The sequence below is a fragment of the Asterias amurensis genome, chromosome 18 (genome assembly GCF_032118995.1).
Source record: "Asterias amurensis chromosome 18, ASM3211899v1".
In the NCBI taxonomy this organism is placed as follows: Eukaryota; Metazoa; Echinodermata; class Asteroidea; order Forcipulatida; family Asteriidae; genus Asterias; species Asterias amurensis.
Window position 1 is genome coordinate 10320421 of NC_092665.1, and position 22335 is coordinate 10342755.

The 22335-nt window shown below is 37.6% G+C and overlaps 1 protein-coding gene across 3 annotated transcripts in view; it reads right to left on the minus strand.

The window, feature by feature from the left end:
- LOC139951118 (ephrin type-B receptor 1-B-like) overlaps positions 1-22335 on the minus strand; it is a 194401-nt gene that overhangs the window by 149779 nt on the left and 22287 nt on the right. For all 3 annotated transcript variants that reach the window (XM_071949959.1, XM_071949958.1, XM_071949957.1), the window contains exon 3: positions 7927-8587. In XM_071949959.1, coding sequence (XP_071806060.1) covers positions 7927-8587 — 661 coding nt within the window. The remainder of the gene's footprint in view (positions 1-7926; positions 8588-22335) is intronic.

Here is a 22335-nt window from a genome sequence, read left to right on the forward strand (position 1 = left end):
TAAATGGTTGGACAAGGTCAATATTTGCCAATTTAATGGCTCCTACATCTCGTAATTGACCAAGTGGGATTTGGCTCACATAAGGGTAAGGTTTGTAGAGTTATGAGGGGAAACTCAGAAAAGTAAATTTTAATAGCTTCAGGGGCGCTCCCAATGAAAGATATTTTGCTATGCTCTATATGATATAGCAGTGACCAGCAGCACTCACATGAATGGTAAACAAACACTTTTTGCAGTCAATTTAAAGCCTACTTATGTTATATGTCTGGTTGTTTCTATTAGTACTTTTGTGTGGAAAGGAATCTTCATCCAGTAGTTTATGGTGTTTATTAAATCTTTATCCAGATCTTGCTTCGGACATACTTTGCATGAGTCTTTTCAAAGGTGCATACAATATCTACAGATTGATTCAGAGCTGCGGATCTAAACCATATTTTCTTGACAAAGGGTTTAGGAAATGTCAAGCTGGTATTATCAGAGTAAAATAATTGTGGAGCCACCAGCCCACACCGCATGCATAGATCAGTAACAAACATCTTCTTGAACTGGCATGATGGCTACATGTAGCTTACTTTACTTAGTTCTTCAAAGAATGCTAAGTTGTTATCACCCAAATTGTTTTGTGTACGCATTGTGAAGGCGCATTTTGTTTATGTCTAGCAAAAGCTTTATTAATGATAACCCTATCTCTCTGTTTGTTATCTACCACAAGCACTGTGATCGACAGCAAAGTACCTCCCAACAATAACTGTGTCTGTTTTTTATCTCTGCAAAATAATCCTTCTCAAATCCTGCCTGCTGATGGATTACTGAACCATGGTTAAACTATAACCAACTAAACAAACACTGCATGCTTTTATGGTTATTAATTGAGCTTATCAAAGATACTGTGTGTGTGGGGTAAAATTGCTATCACAAGAACGTATTTATGAGTACTTGAGTTGGACAAGATTTCAAGCTGAAGTGCTCGCAAGTTTGGAAAGCCAACAACCGTCCATAAAAAATACATGTCTTTTATGAAACCTGAGGAGCTGCTGTGATTTATTAAGAATATAGGCCTACTTAAATTCAGAAGTGAATTTGTTGTAGCTGTTCTCATCAAACAACACTTACTTAATTTTAACTTCTCATCAACCAATTAAACCTTGTTTATCTTGGGAAAATGTAAGGAATAGAAATATAGAGAGTCCTGCTAAAACAGCAACATAAAACAACTAGTTGTATCACTATTAAAATAACATAAACATGTTGAAAATTATCTTCTTTTCTTGACATTTTAATCATTTGAATTCAAGTTTTCCACCCAAAACGACAAATACCAAGTATTTTAGAAATTCTTACAGCCCCTCACTGTGCAACTCAAAACCAGACGACGAAAAAAACAAGCACTATCAACCAAGACCAAAGAAAACGAAAGCATGGTCAGAGTAAGAGTTCAGTGTCATAATAATTACAGATCAGGCCATAAATCCGTCAGTGCAAATGCCTGTACAATCCAGCTGATTGGAAAGGGTCTAATACACCTCAATGGTCCAAATCATCTAGTTATGGTAGTGGGGCATAAATCAGCTAGCCGAATTAGAACAACTGTCTCCCAGACAAAGAACACCGGGCCTAGAGTTGTACTAGTCCATCATACCACAATATTCATGGTTGCGCATAGGGCTTGAAGCACTAGGATAGGTAAACCTTAGGTCGAACATAACCCTATAAATGATGGATTGTAAAAAATAAAATACTGGACTTTCAGCGATCAACATTTGTGATTGATTTCTCACTTAGAAAGATACAGTTTTTTGTTCAATTGTTCAGTTCATTTTGGTGTTTAATATTTTAATTTTTTTTATGCGTAGGGCTACAACAGCCAGGGTCATTTTAATGCTGACAACTATATGGTTCAAACTTTAGAAGGTAATTTGAAGGCATTTCCTTCCTCAACTTACCCCTAGAGTTATAAATTTCAATGGGCTTTCTGGGGAACAGATAATCTCAGCACTATAAACGCATATTGAAAAGAAGGATTCCTTTACACCTGTAGAAAACAGAAGCACCTTTTAACACCAGCAAACATTAAGTCTGAGTTCAGATAAAAGTTCGAAATGTCTCATCTCTATTTCTACCTCCATGGTTTATAGGAAATGTAAACTGCGGGATCTAAATTGTTTTGGAAATCTCAACTGTTGAAACTTGTAAACACTCCTGTAGACGGACTGTCCCACTTGGAGCAAGTCTATGGTTGATTGGGCTTGAGTTGGTGCCAGCATGGAGCTATAATGCTGCGTTATTGGACAGGATTGACAGAGACATCCCAGATATATACACAGCAATTAATGAGAATTTTTGCAACTGACAACGTTGACTTTCTAAATCATTTACAAGATAGAGCCTTTGTGTATTGTACAAAAGACAATATTGCACAATCCCCACTGAAAACATAGAAATGGCCAAGTGAAGACAAGTTTTTGAAGAGGTGGTACAGTCAGGTGTAACCTGTTTTTGCGAAACGAGAACCTGCTGTATTACTCTGTCTTCCATTTGTGTAAAACCACAGAGGTAAAACCAACAGCCGATTCATTTATGGTTTTATTGAGATTTGATAAAAATGTCTTAATCAAAACTGTTTCATGTATGTATGAAATGAAATTGGTTGTTTTAAGTAGATTGGTTTTGTTTCATTAAACTGGTATTTCGTGGGTGACAACTGTTTATTGCTTTAGTAGAGACTGTCTGAATTTCAAGTTATGATCTCTTGTATAATATTGACTGTTTGATGTCTGAAAGCAGACTATGTCCATTGGTAGGATACCATTCGCATAGAGTTATATATATAAGAACCAGAGGGCGCACTGGTGATGTTTCTTGCACAAACACAACAGGACCGCAACTAGACACGAGCGCGCCATTCTGTACGTGCGTTGAATATGAAATACACATTTGAGTTTATGTTTATCAAACGCTACGCCATGCTGTTTTTTCAACTAGCCGCAAAAACACACACTAAGCAATGCCTGTTTTATCAACTTAGAAAATGGCCGCCTACGTGCATGCCGGGTCGCGTATATAGGCCAGTGCGCCCTCTAGTTCTTATATATAACTCCATGACTATTCCCTTTTTCCAAATTACACACTTTTCCATGTCTACATTATACACACTTGACTTACTTTACAAGTTACCTATTTCATGCAAAATAGCTGGTCTATTGTGCTGACATTATTAGCATGTTAGTCAAACTATTGACATTTTTGTTGTTGAAAACTTCCACAAAATCAATAAGAAGCATTTCATGGGAGATACAGTTACATAACAGGTCCACCAGGAATGCTCAAGCATTTAAAACCTCATCAATTCTAATCAAATAACTGTATTATTTGTTTATTGCGTTGAATTGGATATTTAGTTGTTAGAAGCTGGACAGAGTTCCAAATAGATACCAGAATGTTTTGTTTCATTGCAATGGAACCACATGATCGAGGCTTTCTTTGGTATTTTTTCTTTGTTGTTTTTGTTTCTCTGAAAATTCAACCTGTCACCAAGACGTTTGATCTCCAGTAGAAAAAGTGCATTCATTTGAAATTTGAACAGGTATCTTGTTTAACACTACCACAACACTAAACTCCGCTACGGGCGAAATGGGTGTCTAACTTTCCTCTCCGTCAAAGGCATTGTTTCAGTTGCTTGTCACTTTTTCCCAACCTGAAGCCGATACATTAGGGCTAAGGTAGGATCAATGTACACTCTTGTAGAACGACAAAGGGGTTTCAGGAACTGGAACAAGATCTAAGTCAACAAAGCTGCCTATATACGAGGCACATCAAACAAGACTGAAGGATCAATACTGGAGTGGTATGGTTGTAGCGTACACCAGTAGGGAAAAACAAGCGGAGCCGGGACATATTGGATGTGTGACCAAGACAATAGAGACATCCCTACGACTCCATGCTATATTGATTGGGGCCGGTACACCATGAGCTCATCACCCGGCCTTCAGCTGCTCCCGTGGTATCCTACACCACATGAGGCTCACACCTAACCCCAGCCTTGCCGAGGACAATCCTTTGTCCCTCCCTACCGCCATTTGTCTGCATGCACTCCAGTTGTCATCAACAGTACCAACGCGGCTTAGTCATTCCTCCCTCCCGCCAACGTAGTTCAGGATGCTACGGGCGGTTACAACCGTCTTTTGGGGATCAGACTGATAATCCTACAGTGTTACAGTTGGGATTTCATTTCCTTATCAGGTGTTTTGGCTAAAAATTGATACTTACTTTTGAGAGGTCTTGATTCAATCAAGCATTCTGCACTCCCAGGCGGCTGGGGTTATTTAATGAATTGTGAAACGAATGGCAACAAATCCTGGACTAATTCATTAAGCGATGGGCCCATACAGAGGGCATCAGTGTAGGTTCACTAAACTTGGCTTTTGGGTTGGTTTGGTATAAGACTCTGCGCTTTTTAATTTTAAATTTAACGGAATCCGATTTGAGTCAATGCCACCATGGGCGTACAAGGTCAAACCTCAGAACGTCCTCTGTAGACAAAGGATCCTACAACCTGCGAAATGTGGCCAACCATCCACAGTCCCCATAAAAGACATATAACACAACCTTGTGGTCTCCTACCATTGATTGAAGGTTCCATTGCAGATGGATACAAACACACAGGACAACATTTTCAGACTTGGGACCTTGGGGGAGCACAAGACTTAACAATCGTTAACTTAATTGTAGCCAACTCTTTTTTTAGCAGACCATTTCATTAAAAAATACCTCTTTTTAAAGGAGTTTATTTTTAAGAGCAGGGATGGAAGCTAAAAATAACTAACCAATACTCTTTTACTACTTGAAGAAATTGTTTCCAATAAGGGAACATCTTTTATAGCTATAATTTCTCACACACCTTAATGTTTGCGTAAGAATCCCTCGCTCTAAATTGATTTTCTTTCCGACTCCTTCTCTTGGACGGCATTAAGAAAAAGCAATATTAAATTTGGGATAGTAACTGTGGACCTACTCTAATTACTTTTAGGATTCTGGGTCGGAAAACGATTCCTCAATATTTAACAAATGCCAAAATTATTGGACTGAATCATTGGAGAAGGAATATTTGGTGGACAAAAGATGACAAACACTGAACGACCTGATTTTCAATCTAGCGCATCAGTCACTGAACTTAAAGAATGTTGCGGTGACATGGTTTCCAGTGAATACGTTGACGGCGCGGTGAACAAAGAACGTTGGGTGAGAATCAAGCTATCAAGCGGGCAATGACTTTTAGTTCAAGATGGATGTGCTGTTTTATCAAAGGCCAAAGCCATTACGCTGCCAGTCAGAACATCTTTGCTAAGCACTAAAAAATAAGTAAGCTAAAAACTGGAGGAAGCCAGCGAATTTGGCTGAAGACCAAGGAAAACATGGCTTAGAATTATTCCACAGTAAGCATTCTTTTATGAGGCTGGCCCTGTTCTCATGAGCTGGGGGGAGAATGTTGCCTTTGGAAGTCAAGGGTTTAATGGGACGCTTATGGGGGTTACGCTCGCTCATAAACCCCAGTGAACCTAAGGGGGCGCTAAGAAAAACATCCCAGAACATGACGCGGCCACCAGAGAAGCTCCAACAATAAACATAACCCTGAATTTGAACAGGAGCAACGCTGGAACTGTTTCCAAGATGAAATAATGAGACGGCTGAGGTTTAACCACAGCCAGGGCCTTCATGGAGGAATCCGTCTTGATAAATGGTGATGGTGCGTGAGACTATGGTAGTGTCTATAACCTGCTTTGGGGTCACTGTGATGAATTAGCTCCATGACTGACCCACAAATTAATTGTTGGGGTAAAGGCAGCTCAGACAAAGACTACTTTTACCAATGTATCATTTGGGATGAAAGTGTCCATTTATTAATATAAACTTGGTTAACCTTCAGAAGCTGATGTGTTCTTTTGAAAGGTCTATTTATAAATAAAAACATGCAAAATGAAAATAAATTTTGACAGTTCCGGAAAAGATTTGAATGGTTTCATATTTTTTGTGTGAACATGAAATAAAATGTGTAAATTTGTGTTACGATTGTTTAGTATGGATGATTATTGAGCCACGACTTTGGACACTTAAAAAGCTTCATTTATGTAACATTTATATATTTCAATCTTGTTTTCAGATTATTATACATGTTTTAATTCTATTAGTAAGGTTTTAATAGTTTCTACTGTTTATTGCTAATAAGTAAATCACATCCAATTTGGCCTTTGATGACAATGAAAATGAATATGATATGAATTTAATATTTCTTTGTTTGCCTCATCAGAGGGTACCTGATTCTTTGTATTGGAAATGCATCCTTGTACACTACAACATGTAGAAAGCATACACAATATCTGACAGTAATTTAATCAAAATAATTAAACACTTCACTGGGTAAAATTAACAAGACTCACAACCAATAATACACTGACCACTACATAATCACTCACTAGTATTTTTAGTTGTTTCATATCTGACTACACGTTAGCTTTCTTTCAGACATAACAAATAATTCATGCATGATTCACGACCTAGATGATGTGTTTACCAATGACCAAAGTTTCCGATGAAATAAACCTCTGATCAGAACTTTCCGTGTTGCGGACTACGTGGTGGAATTTCAGATAATTTAATCACTAAGTATTTTTTGAGTACTGGGTGCTTAACAATTGTATCTCAAGTTCTTTACACCATCAACTCTGTGTACACATCATACTTTTGACTTTGTATTGATATTCATATTGCTGATGTTGTTTCTTTTTTTGTGACACAATGATAATTTTGTTGGAATTGCGCTGTATAAGAGTTGATTATCAATATTATTTAGAAAATGTTCAAGAATATTTTGAATAGTGTTTGGTATTAGCAAAAAGTTGCTCCACGACAAATGAAAGGTCTACATGTGAATATTGCCAGCTAGATCAGCCAGTTTTGGCAAAATAGTATGAAATATATTTAAAAGCATTGTCTCTACAGTTAAAGGAAATGTGTTTTTTCATATAGGCCTATTCGATATAGGTAGCAATGTTTATTTTTGTCAAAATAAATCAATTTTGCAACTCCTTTGTAGGCTGTCTGTGTGAATGTTGCTATGTGTGTGTAGTTTACCAGACTTGTTTACATAAATTTTGTTTCTTTGTTCACATCATTTTTATAACATAGCTGTTCGATTTTTCTATTCAAATACAACAACAACAATTTCTCACAAACCAATATCGAACAATACAATCATCACATCACATTCATCGAACGATTACACAAACTCCATAACAAAAGAAATCTATACATTTTGTAGCAGATTATGTCTGGTAGACAATATTCACACAAAATGGATGTACCACAAATCTAGCCAAGTTGGCCCATCAAGTTTGAACTAAAAATATGGCTGGTCCCAAATTTTTAAGTTTTGGGATATATATTTTTAGGCAATTTGATAGTTCTTTTTGTGTTTGCTCTCTCTCTTCGCCTTCCTTTTGTTTTGATTCAGGGAAATGCATAAATGTTTCTAGACACACATATGAGAGCTGGCAACATGGTGTGGTACAACTGTAGTTTGTCATGGGGGGGGGTCAGATTTAACAAGCTTTGGGTCAACAAGATAGCTTCTTAGCAGAGATTTGGGTTTTGAATGTCTTTAAAAAGGAGGAGTATTAAAATGAAAACTTCCAACTGAAGGCACTGATTGAGAAGAAAGGTTCATTTGGTAACTAACAAGAGCTGGATTAGTTTACATTTTAGTTCAGGAAGACTGGTTTTTCCAATAAGTTAAAGAGGCAACCTCTTGTTTTATTTTTAGGAGAGCACTGTTCATATAAGGACAGGATTCTAAAAAATGTCCACTATATATTTCAATTCTTTTCTTAGGGTTATTTATACTTCCTCTCTAAGGTAGGACATGCGACTTACCTCTACAACTCTGTCCTTCAGCTTCGAATCCTGATGAGCAACCACATGACCCTTGGAAGGCAGTCCACACTCCAAACTTCTGACAGCGAGCCACAATCGGCAGTGTGCCAATTTGTTCAGCATGGCCGACGCAGATCCCCTCCACAGCCACCAGCGAAACTACGTCCGCTCCGGTCACCGTTTCTGGAAAGACGGCGAAATTGTCCGTCTTTGTGGAGCATACCTCGTAGAAGACACGGACTCGCTTGATGGCCATGCAGGCTCCTGTGTCGCGGAAGGCAAGGTAGAATCCATTTGCGGACGTTGCAAACTCTTCTGTTGCTGTGTTGATCTGAGGAGTATCATCCGAGTCAGTATCAGAGAACCGTGTCTCGGCCGCAATACGCTTGATCCGTGTATACGGAGGAGCGGCCCAAGCAGGTAGATTATTTGGATCACTACTTGACGCCTCTACTTGGAATAGTTCAAATGTTTCTTTACATTGATGGGCGTCGTCAATCCCAGTACAGGAGTTCATTGTGAAGTCAATCTCTACATGGATGCGGTTGCCTAGACGGCGGGGTATGTACGGCATCCGCAGCCAAAACCCATCGCTCGCGTCTGGATTGCGCACTTGACATACTATATACAGGCGTTCATAGCTGGATCCAACTTCTGCCCACTGAAAAGAGAAACATTTAGAAGAAGGAAAACAAGTTAGTAAAATTGCAAACTATCCAAATCCATATTTATTCACTCCTTTTTGTCCAGTAAGAAGTTCAATCCAACTGATGCAGGAAAGTACTTAGTGGGCAGTGCTAATCACACAATGGTATAAACAGCTGGGTATAAAGGTAAAAACTAAAAGTTCAAACCAATTGACAATTTTATCTTCAGTGAAAAGCACAATAATGAAACAGTAAATACACATTTACATTAGCTTCATATTCATTGCAGACCATTGTCTAGTATTTTGGCAATCATTATGTAACTCAAACTTGTTATCAAAACCAAATGATCCTGATCAGTGATGGGGTTGAAGTGTACACGATACAAGTATAGAGTATAGTACACATTACATGTGCACATATCTACCTTAATATGTTACCCCGCATCTGTTTTTTTTCATCAAGCGAGGATCAAATATAAATATTAAACCATTTATATATTGATAGAGAGCACTCCATCACTACTTCAATATCACCAGTTCATATTAATTAAATCACCTTCTCATTTCAATGGGAAAGCAACTGTTCTTTGCCACTCAGCAGAAATCAAATTATAAAAACAGATTTTACAGTTCAATATTTGGCGATATTGGGATCATGAATAATGGGACGTTGGGGTGATATTAAGGGGTAGGTATGCAGCTCATGTTCGGACTAACTAAACATCGGCAATTAATCGCCGAGCGGGCCTGAGTGGATCCAGCGTCCTCAATCATTGCTCCTCCTTCATTTCAATCCCAAGGAGAGGTGGAGACGAGACTGGGTTGAGGATCACCGCCAAGAGAAGAAGACAGTACACTTGGGAAAACATTGCGCGCTAAACGGCCGACTGACTCATCGTAATAATGTGCAGGTGCGGCTATGGTCACACGATAGCGAGACGTTCCCTCTGACACTTGGCCCTAAGTAACTACTACAGCCTATCAAATTAAGTGCCACTATCAAATGCATAAAATTTAGAAGATTCGTTGTCATATTTCGGAGCTATCGCCTGGCACAGCGATCAAAACCGTATTCTGCTTTTCTTCCCTTTTTTTTTTTCTTCCCATGATAAAAACCAAGAATTGGTAACAATGTAACGACATTTACAATTGAACGGCTTCTGACTGGCACCCCGAACAAGGATACCGCCAATATAGGGATAGATAGCTCAGTAGGTATAAACTGCTGGCACATTAACCCGGAGGTAACAGGTTGAAATTCTGCTCTCGTAAATGTTTTAGCTCAACCCAAACCAATTGAATATATGGGTAAATACTCCAATAGTTCACTTACTGGTGTACAGGACCACTGGGTTTTTTTGCGAGACTAATTTCACTCTCTTCATACAGTTTCCAAAAACCAATTTTCATCAATTAAAGTTATTCTGTCAGTGAAAACAACATCAACAAACAGAATAAGCAAGAGTCTTGATTCTGGTATTCATTAGTTTTTTCAAACTCAATGCCAGTCCTTTATTTTGTCATTTAAGTTTGTGGAATTACTTGTGTCAGTGGGAGGTACAACACTTTTACATAATTGAGATACAGAATTTTTGCATGGACGCGATGTTATCATGCTTGCTTGGAAGTTTTCATCCTCCGAACTCTCTTTTTTTTTTTTTTGAGAAACTGATTTACTGAATAACCATTTATGGGTGAAAGCCATTTTGATTATTCAATATTGCAAAAGCTTTTAAACAAAGATTTCAACCTTTGTTTGCATGCATCTTACATTTTGAATCAATAAAACTGGCCAGTTGCATTTGGGTCTGACATGCTGAACATTCATTAAAAAAGACGAGAGAATTATTTTTTGTATCCTTCAAACGTTCACCTCATATTCAATATTTGTCAAACATATTACTATCAAAAGCTATGTGCCTTTCAATCAGTAATGATGAAATACTACATTTACACTTGAAGCAAAGACAAACAACTTTTGGCGCAATGAAAATTCAATCAAATTTCTTTACCTGTTTTAAGATTTTATTTTTTCCCAATTTGTTTGGTTGAATGACCGCGGCACTCCGGGCTTCATTTTGTGATGTCTAATTTTGCTGACAAGTGAAACGCCAGTTGAAGCAATATATGCATTAGCCACGCAAGGTGGGAAGATTCTTGACACAATATTTAGAGTCTATACAACTCAGAGGATACGTTCCCTCAAATTTATTGCATTACTGCCACAGCGCTTCAAAGGCAAACAGTTGGGAATAAGGCACAGGTATTCAGATCTTCACAAAGTTTCATTTACATTTTTTTGTAGATCCAGGTACAAAGTGTCAAGCAATTCATTGCTTAAAACTTTTAGAGTTTATAAATCTCCACAATCTGTTCAGTTGCACAAAAAGGAAACAAAACGGGTCCATCAAACTTGTTTCACTTCAAAATATGCATAACAGAAAACTGTTGCATGATACATTCATTCTTCCAATCTCTAGTATTAACTTGCCCTTAACTGACAGGACAAAGGAAAGGAACTCCTAGATTTGACAGGAAGCGTCTTTGACTTGAAGAAGATTAGTCTTAAACATATTGCCTGGGATAACAGAGCAAACCAGAGCTGCAATTCTTAGCAGGTTTAATTAGTAACTAAAGTCTGATGAGCAGGGTCCAACAGAGCCAGCAGCTGCCCATTTAAATATATGCAAACGTACCTCCGCGGGGCATGCAACTTTCACCCCCAAGTTTCCGCTAATGGAAAACCGCTCCCGATAATGGGGAAATATTAGGAGGAAAATTTGATACAGGCAGAAATACCGCTGCAAAAATATTGGCTTATGGTGTACAGTCACCCATCCGGCATAGTTATCTACATGCCATCTAGCCCGCTGGAACGAGACACCATTTCTAATATTGTCGCTAGCACAAGTTTCTGGTATTACCGCGTTGCATTGCCCGAGGCGGGGCAAAAATGCACTCTTAAACCGATCAATGTTAACATAAGCCCAAAAGGGCCGCAGGGGCTATATTTTCCCGTAGATAACCGTGGTAACTTGAGGTGATGGTGGGAAATTTTGTTTTAAATCAGAGTCGATATCAGACACCACTGTAATTCAGAAGAGGCTTGAGAATGTAGATTTTAGGAAGGATTACTCAGTTTATGGAAATCCATGATGGATGTTATCAATACTATTTTGTGCCAAAAGAAATTCCAAACTTGCAAAAAGTTGGTTGAATCAAAACCAACTTTCTGTGGCCTAAGCCCTCAGATTTAAGCATTCCCTTGAGAAATTATGTCAAAGTAGAGTCAACAAATAGTTTAACACATTTTAACAAAAAGGTTTCACACTGGGATTACACTGAATTTATAGATCAACTTCATAAGGATCCTATGGATACAATGACTGTACAAAAGCATCAGCATATCAGGAACTGCTGCTGAGCCACAAAAATGTGATTTTGTATTTTGTTTTCAGACAAAATCTTAAACTTAAAAACCTTAAAAACTTAACAACCCCAAATGTCACATCAAATGAACACCATTCTGCACCCACACTTCCTCTTACATCATCAAAACAAACATGCTTGTTGAAATGCAGGAATTATTTGTTTTTATTGTAACCAGAGGGACTTGTTTACACTATGGTGACTAGGGTCAGGTCTAATACAGTTACGAACCTTGATCTGGTCCTTAAAAGTTTTATGGGTTTCACAGTGCTATATTCTACTGAGAAGAAGAATAACAGTTTTCTTAACTACCTGGACATTATCTTTGAAGTTGATTTGTGCAGAGGCCATTGTGGCCATTGTTGTAATCTCCACAACAACTCATGACTTGAACTAGAAGCCTCTTCAATTTCATTGAAAAGAAGTTTCATTTTGCAAAATAAAAAAGGTCTTGTAAAAGTTGAACCAAGAATGTTGAACTTAAAAACTTCTAAAATGAGGAAAACAGGGGGGGGGGGACATTCTATTAACATGGCGGTTTTTAAACACTTGAACCTCTGAAGCTTCCCAAGCACTAATCGTCACCCAGCACCACTTTGTTAATCTTTACAGACCCCTCAACACACAAATATATCCTCCAGAGACCAACAGATTAAGAAGATGTTTTTATCCCAGCCACTGCCACACAATCCCAGCCGATGATCAGGGCTTAAGCTGGGGCACTCCCCAGCATGCATGAACATGAATTTCCACTCCTTCTGAAGAAAAAAAACGCCAATGATTTTCTTAAGCGCCCACCGGGAACAGGAGTAGTTTTGATGGGAATATAGTGACCCTTAAGCACCCTTTGAACAAGCTGGGTCCCCCTGGTGTGAGAGTTTTTTACAGTGCAGTGTTTGCCAGACTGGTGAAAGCCTTTTGTGCAGTGGAAGACTGGAATTCTGAGCAAGTGACATTTATGACCCTCTATTGTTGACTAACTCATAACAGGTTATTCTCCCTTTCTGCAACAGCTAATTGCCAAGGGTTTTATCAAGTAACTCTTAAAGATGTGGTACAGTGGTGGTTACTCATAAAATGTCCTACTTGTAGGCCTACATGATGGTTGGGTTGTGGTCCAAGTTTTGAATTTATCCCCACGAAATAATCTCCACCCTTACTTTGCTTAAATCAATTTCTGTTCAGCAATTCATCCTCAAAAACATACTCAATTCACTCTTTTCTTTTTACTCACTGAGCAGTTTTAAGTTTTCTTTTTGCATCTCAGGGTTCTCAAGTTATTACATGTATGTCCACACCACTGTGAAACCTTTATCAACAGAATACATACACCTGTACATGTTCACCATTGTTTGATGACCGCAAAACATACTATTGGAAATCCTACTATGTCAATTTTAAATCTCAAAACATACAAATAGCAACGTTTTTCCATAGTTTTACCAACTATCTTGACGCTTTGCACACTTCATGTGGCTAGTCATTGAAAAAACATAACTTATTTGCTCACAGTTTCTCCCAACTGGCCAGGATATGTCAGATTTTGCCTAAAATGAGGGAAAACTACATAATATGGTCAATGCATGCCAAAGTATTGATACGCAGTGAATTAAGTTAGAGGGTGTGGATTGCAGGCAAAGAGGGTCTATATTTCTGTAACATTATCGCCCCGGCAAAGAGCATAATAAATCCTTGCGAAAGGGGAAGAGGTAACTCCCTAAACAATTTGAAAATCACAACCTGGAGATTAAGTGCACATTCTATTATATGAGGCTCTATTTTATGACAATTTTCTAGGTTTTCGAAACAGGTTAATTTCTAAAAATTCTGAGCTTACAAAAAATATCTAACAGTGCAATGATGTTTTAAAAAGATATATATTTTTTTAAGTTGCCATTTAAAAAGATCTCAATGCAAATTTTAAAAATCACCCTTCATTAAAATTGTTTAAAACCTTTCAACTGAACTAAATATTCAACTAGCACTTTCTCAATCAACATTATTGAGCTTTAAGAAGTAACTGTTTAACATTTCACCATTTCAATTACAAAGTGTTTATTAAATTAAAATTGAAACGTATTTACAGTCCACTTATACTTCAGGTGTAAGACGGACTCCCTCTATAGCGTTTATTTTTCATTCACAAATCCTTGTATAAATACTGTTCCCATATTTCCATTCATTCCGCCTTCAACCCCTTCCCCTTTCAGTCTAAGCCACGTCTGTATTTTTCTTAATATGAGACGATGTTTACTTGTCCTTTTCATGTCAAATCGGACGTGGAAAGGTCCACAATGCTGTGAATAGCTTGGATTTTCAAAGGGGTTACATCGGGCGATTGAGCTCTCCGAAGCGAATGGAGGGGGGAACGCTGCGGACGTACAATTGTTCAGATAGTTACTGTTTATTTCGCCCCGAGCGTTGCATTAGCTTCGCACCGAAGCAACAGCGACCCTGCCTCTGTGAGGGCCTGACAGTGAATAATTCATAAAAATGTGAAATCCAAGTTGCAGCCTGCCCAGTCACGCCAGCCGCAATGAAATACCTCTAAAAATGTGGGTTTTTTGTGTCCGATTTTTTTCAGGTATTCGGGTTAATAATTCATGAAAATGTATTGGGAAACATCTCTGCATGACTAAGGGAAATTTGAAGGGGGAACCTAATATGATGGGTACAGTTTCATGCTAAATCCCTTACGAAGGAAAAGTTTAGAAAGTGTCTGTATCAGAGGGTTTTAAATTATTCACAGGAATTCTGATCTAAATAGCTCTAATGTTTACCTCAAGCGCCACTTGACCAAACTTGACACAATTTGTGAACCTGGTGTTTTATTGTCTCAAAGCTCAAAATCATGTTGCTCATTGTTAGGTTTTCTACAAGGCAAAATCAAATTACCAATTTCTTTTCCTCCCCCACTCTACCCAGATAATAAACTAGTGTTCATCTACCCAGAAATAAATCCAAAGGTAATGTGATTTTCTATTAAAATATTGTTACTCCGCTGAGTTTATTTTTATTTAATTTTGTTGGGATTTGATTGTGGTGTTTCTGCAATACAGATGTTTTTTTTTAATAATCATTATATATGCATTAAAATAAAAGCATTTTGCAATTGAAAATTTTATCCCAGTGGAAATCAATAAAACTGGAATGACCAATGAAACAGTATCATTCCATAGTTTATCAATGCTGCCGCCGTCTTGGTTTTTTGGTCTTCCATACTGTTAATGGATACTGAAACTAGTAATAAGAAAAAGGTACCAGACTATTTTTCCTCTCAGCCTCAGTTTGGTTACACTGATTTGGCAGTAAACAAGATGGCGATACCTGGATAATATTTTTTTTTTTACACAATGGAAATTGGCAACCTTACCCATGGCGAGATTTACAGAAAAAGTTATTTTTGGGGGAAAATAAACAATTTAGAAATCATTTCCTTTAGAAGGGCTTGTCACTTTCACCCCTGGCATGACATTGGCAATTAGAATTATACTGTATCCCTCACTGTCCATAATGAAACACAATTATAATACAAATCCCAATCCGGAGGAACAAACAACCTCTACAAAAATAATCCACAAGGGCGGGCGAAAAACATCGTCCAGATCGACGTGCAAAATGATTTCTCGTTATTTATTGATGGCCAAATGTCATTCCATCCAAGTGAATCAAATCACATCATTTCCACATTCATCACACCACGAGCAGAGCCCCTACTGGAAATAATATGTGGAAATAATTTCCTTCTTAAAGTCAGGCAGCTTATTCCTCCCCCTCTGGCCCTTTTAATATCTCCCAAACCGTCCCTTGAAGTTGGAAATCCGTGCAGGATCTACGGATTTTAAAGTGCCACGCCTGTTCACCTTTGTTTATTTATTCAGATGATCTATGGAGTAACATTTGAATCCGTTTGAAAATCGGAATGCCGAAGCAGTAACCTCAAGTCTTTAAGGAGCTATGGTCGGCAGGATCGATTGCCACACCTAGATAAGGCAGATTGTCTCACACATGCTGACCGTGACACCCCGGAACTACATATGATAATGACACTCATGATCACTGTCAAGGGAAGACGATGGTGATAAAGGTGGTGATGATGAGTAGCAATGTTCAGTTGACGTTAATTGCAGTTGAGAGCAACTGACAAGTTTTTATCATTATCAAATCAAATAATTCAAAATTTTCATTCTGGAATATTTAATTTAAGTCGGAGATGATATTATGTTATTATTCAAATTGTTGGCAAAGTCAAGTGTACAGAAGGTGGCGATTGTTTAAAAAATATGTATATATACCAATTCATCATCTCATCAACAAATTTAAAATGAAAATTATGAACGTTTGAAATACTGTAATCTTTGAAACAAGATGGTCTTTATTTTCCTGTCTTGATTTATAACAATATGCAATTCTTCCAATGAGCCTGGAAAAACATCAAGCCTGAAGGTCATTGCCTTAATAATGCATCTTTATTGCCTTGATTTTGGCCTTGGTGTCCCTTAGAATGTTCCTGATGACATTCTGTGTAAAATTTCATAAATAGCTGGCCTTAAAGGCAGTGGACACTATTGGTAATTACTCAAAATAATTTTCATCATAAAACCTTTCTTGATTACGAGTAATGGGGAGAGGTTGATGGTATAAAACATTGTGAGAAACAGCTCCCTCTGAAGTGACGTAGTTTTCGAGAAAGGAGTAATTTTCCACGAATTTGATTTCGAGACCTCAAGTTTAGAATTTGAGGTCTCGAAATCAAGCATCAGAAAGCACACAACTTCGTGTGACAAGGGTGTTTTTTTCTTTCATTATTATCTCGCAAATTCGACGACCAATTGAGCTCAAATTTTCACAGGTTTGTTATTTTATGCATATATATGTTGAGATACACGAACTGTGAAGACTAGTCTTTGACAATTACCAATAGTGTCCACTGTCTTTAACAGAAACAGGTTTACAGCCAAAATAATATGAAACGTTTAGTGCTTGTGCTGAGAAGCAGACAAACTTGGTAAGCAGCTTCATAATCTGCTTAACAGATTTATGAAATTGGGCTATTCATTTATGATCACAAAATTAGGTCTGCCCACTCCGACATGGAAGTCCAGGCCTGAATAATGACAATTGTGGCAATATTTACTGATTACCAACAACATATTTCAGAATAATATGTACAAGATGTGAACATCTTCATACTCACTTATTCTAAACATTCAGAATTTTACATTGCATTTCCGCAACAGAAGCATCAATTTTGTAAAACTCCAACCCAAGACAGGAAATCCTCCTCCCCACTGAATAAATGAACATAATGATGACAGAAAGATGAATGATAACTCCTGAATGCCACACATCTGTCGGGGGTCACTCATCTTCATTAATTCAAGATCAATGTTATCTTCTATGCACTACATGTATCACGCTAGGGATTTACAAGTGAAAATTGATTTTATTTTTTTGTCTCAAAAATGAAATTGTATACCAAAGTAGAGTGATATAGTGGAAGTGGATGAAAGAAATTTAGATTTGATTTATCATTTCTATTCTTAAGAGACAACATTTTGTTAATCAAAATCATTGGAAGTAATGATACTTGAAGCAAACCAAAAATACAACTGGCAGCCTGGATGGGATTTAATTAATGTAAAAGTTCCTGGGGAAAATGGCTTGGCGGGTCTGGGTTTCCCTTTTACTGAGACCTGGAGTCTCTTAGATGTTACACTTCAGGAGGTTCACAGACAATGTTATGGAATTCTTATATAAGGGGAAACCAAAAACCAAAAGTTAATTCTTTAGACTATCAAATAATCTCAACTGTTTGAGAAGTTTCTGAAGACCAAGGCATTTTAGAAAGCACTTTGGGGTATTTCATATGATACCTTTTGAAAGGATTTCAGGGTTATCTACCCCTGTACTCTGACATCAATCTTAAAGGTGGCTCAAAGGAATGTCCTAATGTAGCATCTCAGATGTTTGATTGATGCTGATGTGTTAATACAATGTCTACAGGGAATGCAGTGGTTATTCTCTTTGTCTGGGCATGGTCTGGGCTTGTAGTTCTTGTCAGTTTGTCTTTCAATAAATTATCAAGTTGGGCTTCTGTAGGGAGAGGTGGGCTGTCCAGTGTCTACCCATGAGACCATAGGACCTTACTCTATGACGAAACTCAAACAAAAAGGATCAGAGTTTTGACCAAGGTTTGATTATGCCCTCAGTTTGTGATTGACTACAAAACCAATGGCAATGCTAATAAAATAAATTGTGACAGGAAATTCGGAAGAACAAAGAAAATCCTTAATTTCAGACATATTGACAACCCTGTGAGATGTAGGCGCCTACATGTGTAGAGGATAGTGGCTAAAGGAAGGACAGTGTACATTAAGTTTAAACAATCCATAGCGCTCACTCACAGCATTACACAAGTACATGCACATAAATCAAAGCCTACAGATTAAGTACTTATTCATCTTGTGTTGTGTTTGTCAGTTTGTTTGTCTATCCATCCATCATTGAAGGTGCCATCTTATAAAAACGTAAACATCTATATAAATAAACATGGCCTAGAAATCAAATCAATGAACATGTAATATTCAAATTTCAAATCCCTGGAGTATCATTTTCTAAACAGAGCCCAGAATATAAAATGTTCCAATCTTCCAATCTGGATCTTCATTTCATCAAAATCCAAGACCTTTAAATACACAGTATCTATGATTCACACTGACTTTATTTTTGTCCCTGATTGGTGGTACCTTTAAGTATCAACATCACAATAAATCACATACGAAATAAACATTGCCATTCAGCACAGGCAAAAGTAGTGTTATCAGTTACCCTGGTAACTGCATTTTGCGCAATAATTAGGCAGCCTTTACAGGGTTTCTTGAGCCTTTTTTATGGCAAGTACCTTGAAGTGGTGTGATAATTTATTGGAATTGTTCAGTTAAGTGGAAGAGAAACTGTACAGTACACTGTTGAAAGTACAATTATACATATATGTACACTAGCCTATATACATCAAAACGTGAACAGGTTTGGAGCTCTTCATAATAAACATCACCTAAGACAAAATCATGATAATGAATTTGTCAGTGTGAAAGTATAGCTAAATTCACAGTTTTATAAATTCCTACAATTTTTTAGGGATGAGATTTTACAAAATAATTTTTAAAATCTTGAAAATGACTTGATGGGCTAGGTCCCCCTTTCGGACCTGGAACAGCCCCCCCCCCCCCCAAACAAAAAAGTTACAATTCTGAATTTAACAAACTCTGAACAACATCATTAGAAATCCAAAACTACAGACTATTACTTTCTCTCTTTTTGTAACTAATTCCTGATTTTGTATGATTTGGTTTTTGTACCAAAACACCTTGTTCTTGTAAAACTGTAGGTGGGATGAATCTTGATTGCATTTCCCTGAAATGAATTGATTGCTTGATTTAGGCAAACTTGATGTGCATGTAGGCCTAATGGGCTCAGTGGAGTGCCAACATTTGTCCGAAATAAATTCTGAAGAAGCATCATTATGCGGACAATTTGCGACCCTCTGAATTCCAAATAATGCCCATGTTAGAACATCTGCAGAGGGTTCAGCATGAATGACTCACTGAGTCACATAAGGGTTACGTAGATTCTGTGAATGAGTGCTGTAGTTGGTGTGAATCCAATATTACTTTTTAAAGGGTGTCCTGAGCACGTTCTCAACTCAAAGCCGTCAAGCCTCTTACACTTTCATTCCCCATTTTCCATTCTGGGTATTTGACGATAAATAAAATACACATTACATGGTTCGGTTAACATGGTAGGAAAATGTTTTATGACAGTTTGAAAGGTATTGAGAAAACTTCCAAAGCGTAAGACAAATTTATTGGGGTCAGTGATTCTGTTTATCAACAAACATTGCACTAAAGACTACACCAGGACTACACTATGAAGACCCAGGAAGATATCCCCAAGTCCAAAAAGTCATAACAATTTTAAAGATTGAGAATTTCCCTACATTGCCCTACATTAACTCAAAATAAAGTTACTAAAAGATTACAATATCAAAGACAAAACAGTCAATCCAACATATCATAACATTCCAAGACATTATTAAAAAAAAATTGACCTGAACAATTTCCCTATACTCAAAATAAAGCTACTGATAGAATAACCCTGTATTGTAAAGAGAATTCATTACACCTCTAATGAACCTAACTATCTAAATAAGCTGCAAGGCTAGAAAAACATTGGTTGTCTTCCATCAGACAACATGCCTCAATTATTTAGCATGACCCTGACACAGCACTTGATAGCCTCTTAAGACATAACCAAGGATTTTCCAACCTTGGGGTCGTTCAGCAGAAAGTCTCAATACCATACTTTTGCGTACAGATCACCAACGGAAGTATTAAGGAAGTTGTCCAATGTTTAGGGCCGAATGATACATCCCACAAAGAGGAAGTACTAACAATCACTGAGGGGACAAGGTGGTTTAACAAAAGACTAGATAAACAGACTTCTCACCAATAACTCTCCCTTTGTCATTTGACAAAAGATAACATAAATATTTTCATGGCTTTGCTTTGAGGTTATGAAGAATCGTCAAGGAGCTTTGGCTGAATCATTTCTTTAAATCTATGAAAAAATACCACCCACGATAACTAATGAATGAAACTTTGTTGTTTCTTTTCAAGTAATCCAAAACTAATATTTTATTTTTCAGTGGTGATTTGTATTCCATTGAAATAAAAAATTCCACATCATGCGAGACAAAGTCAACTTCTGAATCATCTTTAGTGGTTGATTCTAATAAAGAGGACAGCTTCATTCCAGTTTTAAAACCACTGAAATTAATAAATGACAATGGTTGTGGATATGTCTTTGTACTGATCTTAGAGGGTACTTTTTTACTGTTAAATCCCAAGACAGCGCATGGGCTATCTCTGTTTCAAAATGTGAAAAGTGAAGTTGTCATCATTAGCATTTAATAACCATTGCTGTAAACTATAGTTTTATAGACCTATCACTTGTAGATTTAACCGGTAGGCCTACATGGAAAGGGAGTCTCTGAAGTGGACTGTATATTTGGCTGACAAAATGTCCTCTCATATAGAAAACTAAGTAGTGGTTACACACAACAACCAAACAGTGCAAAAAACCTGTCACAATTGGGGTTTTCTGTCTGCACTTTTATCACCAACATGACCTAAATGGGATCAATCAAGAAGCTTGTAATGTAAATACATGAGGGTATGAACTGAACGTTTCGGAATTCAGTGACCCAGCTGATCATGCTGGGTACCAGCCTTGTCAGGCAATGGGTGGTACACACCCCCAAGACAAGATTCTGATAACAGGAAGGTCAGGTGACCCACTGAGACAGCCATTGATCTCATATTCAAAGACACTTCAATCTATCGGTCCAAAAAACTCCTGAAAAAGTTGTTGACGTTTCAATGTCTTCATGTGGGTGTTTGTACCTAAGTGTAAAGCTTTTAAAGTATTGCATTTCACCACTTATGCCCTAAAATTTTGAATTGATTTACAATTTTCTGTGATGAGACAAGTTTGTCAGTCCAACAGAACAGGAAGGTCAACAGACTTATGGGTGTGCCAACAATGTATTGAATAATATTTTGTGTATGCCAAAACTATCAACTTATCTATTTCTTTTACCCAAATGCCATGCAACTCTTCACATGTTTGAAACATTTTACTGGTTCGGTAAACAAGTTGTTTCTTCATTACTACCTTAGTTTTAATTACAGACTGGAATATTTAAGACAGGCTTATCGCTTGTGTTTATTTACATAAAGCTGTATACACTCAAGTGACCTTCAGTGTTGATAAGCCAAAGTGAGGTTATATCAACAGATCAAGGATGGATTTCAAGATTGCTCCATGATGTCACAAAGCACACAGATTCATCTTAAGACGAGTTGTCATGGATTTGTATCTAGACATAAAAATTTGCTTAACAGTTAAGATTGCTTCGCACTTAAGATCAATCTTAGCTCTTTGTGAAATCCAGCCCTGTCTCTTTATTCCTCTTGAATAGAGAACTCCACAGGTTAAACAACTTTTCTTCCTTGCATATCCTCATGCCATCTTCCCCAACATAGGCCTAAAATGAATAGAGTCCTACATGTGACACTAGCTGACCTCCAGAGGTCATGCCTTACAGGGGTTGCGCATTGTAATTGAATCTGTAGCCCACTGCTGCAACTACAGCACAAGGCAACATCACAATCCAAACTCCGCACTCGCTCCCCTAGGCTAAACTGACCCCACAATTAGCGCTCCCTCGTCCAAATGCAACAGAAAAGGGAAGTGGCAATGCGTAGACA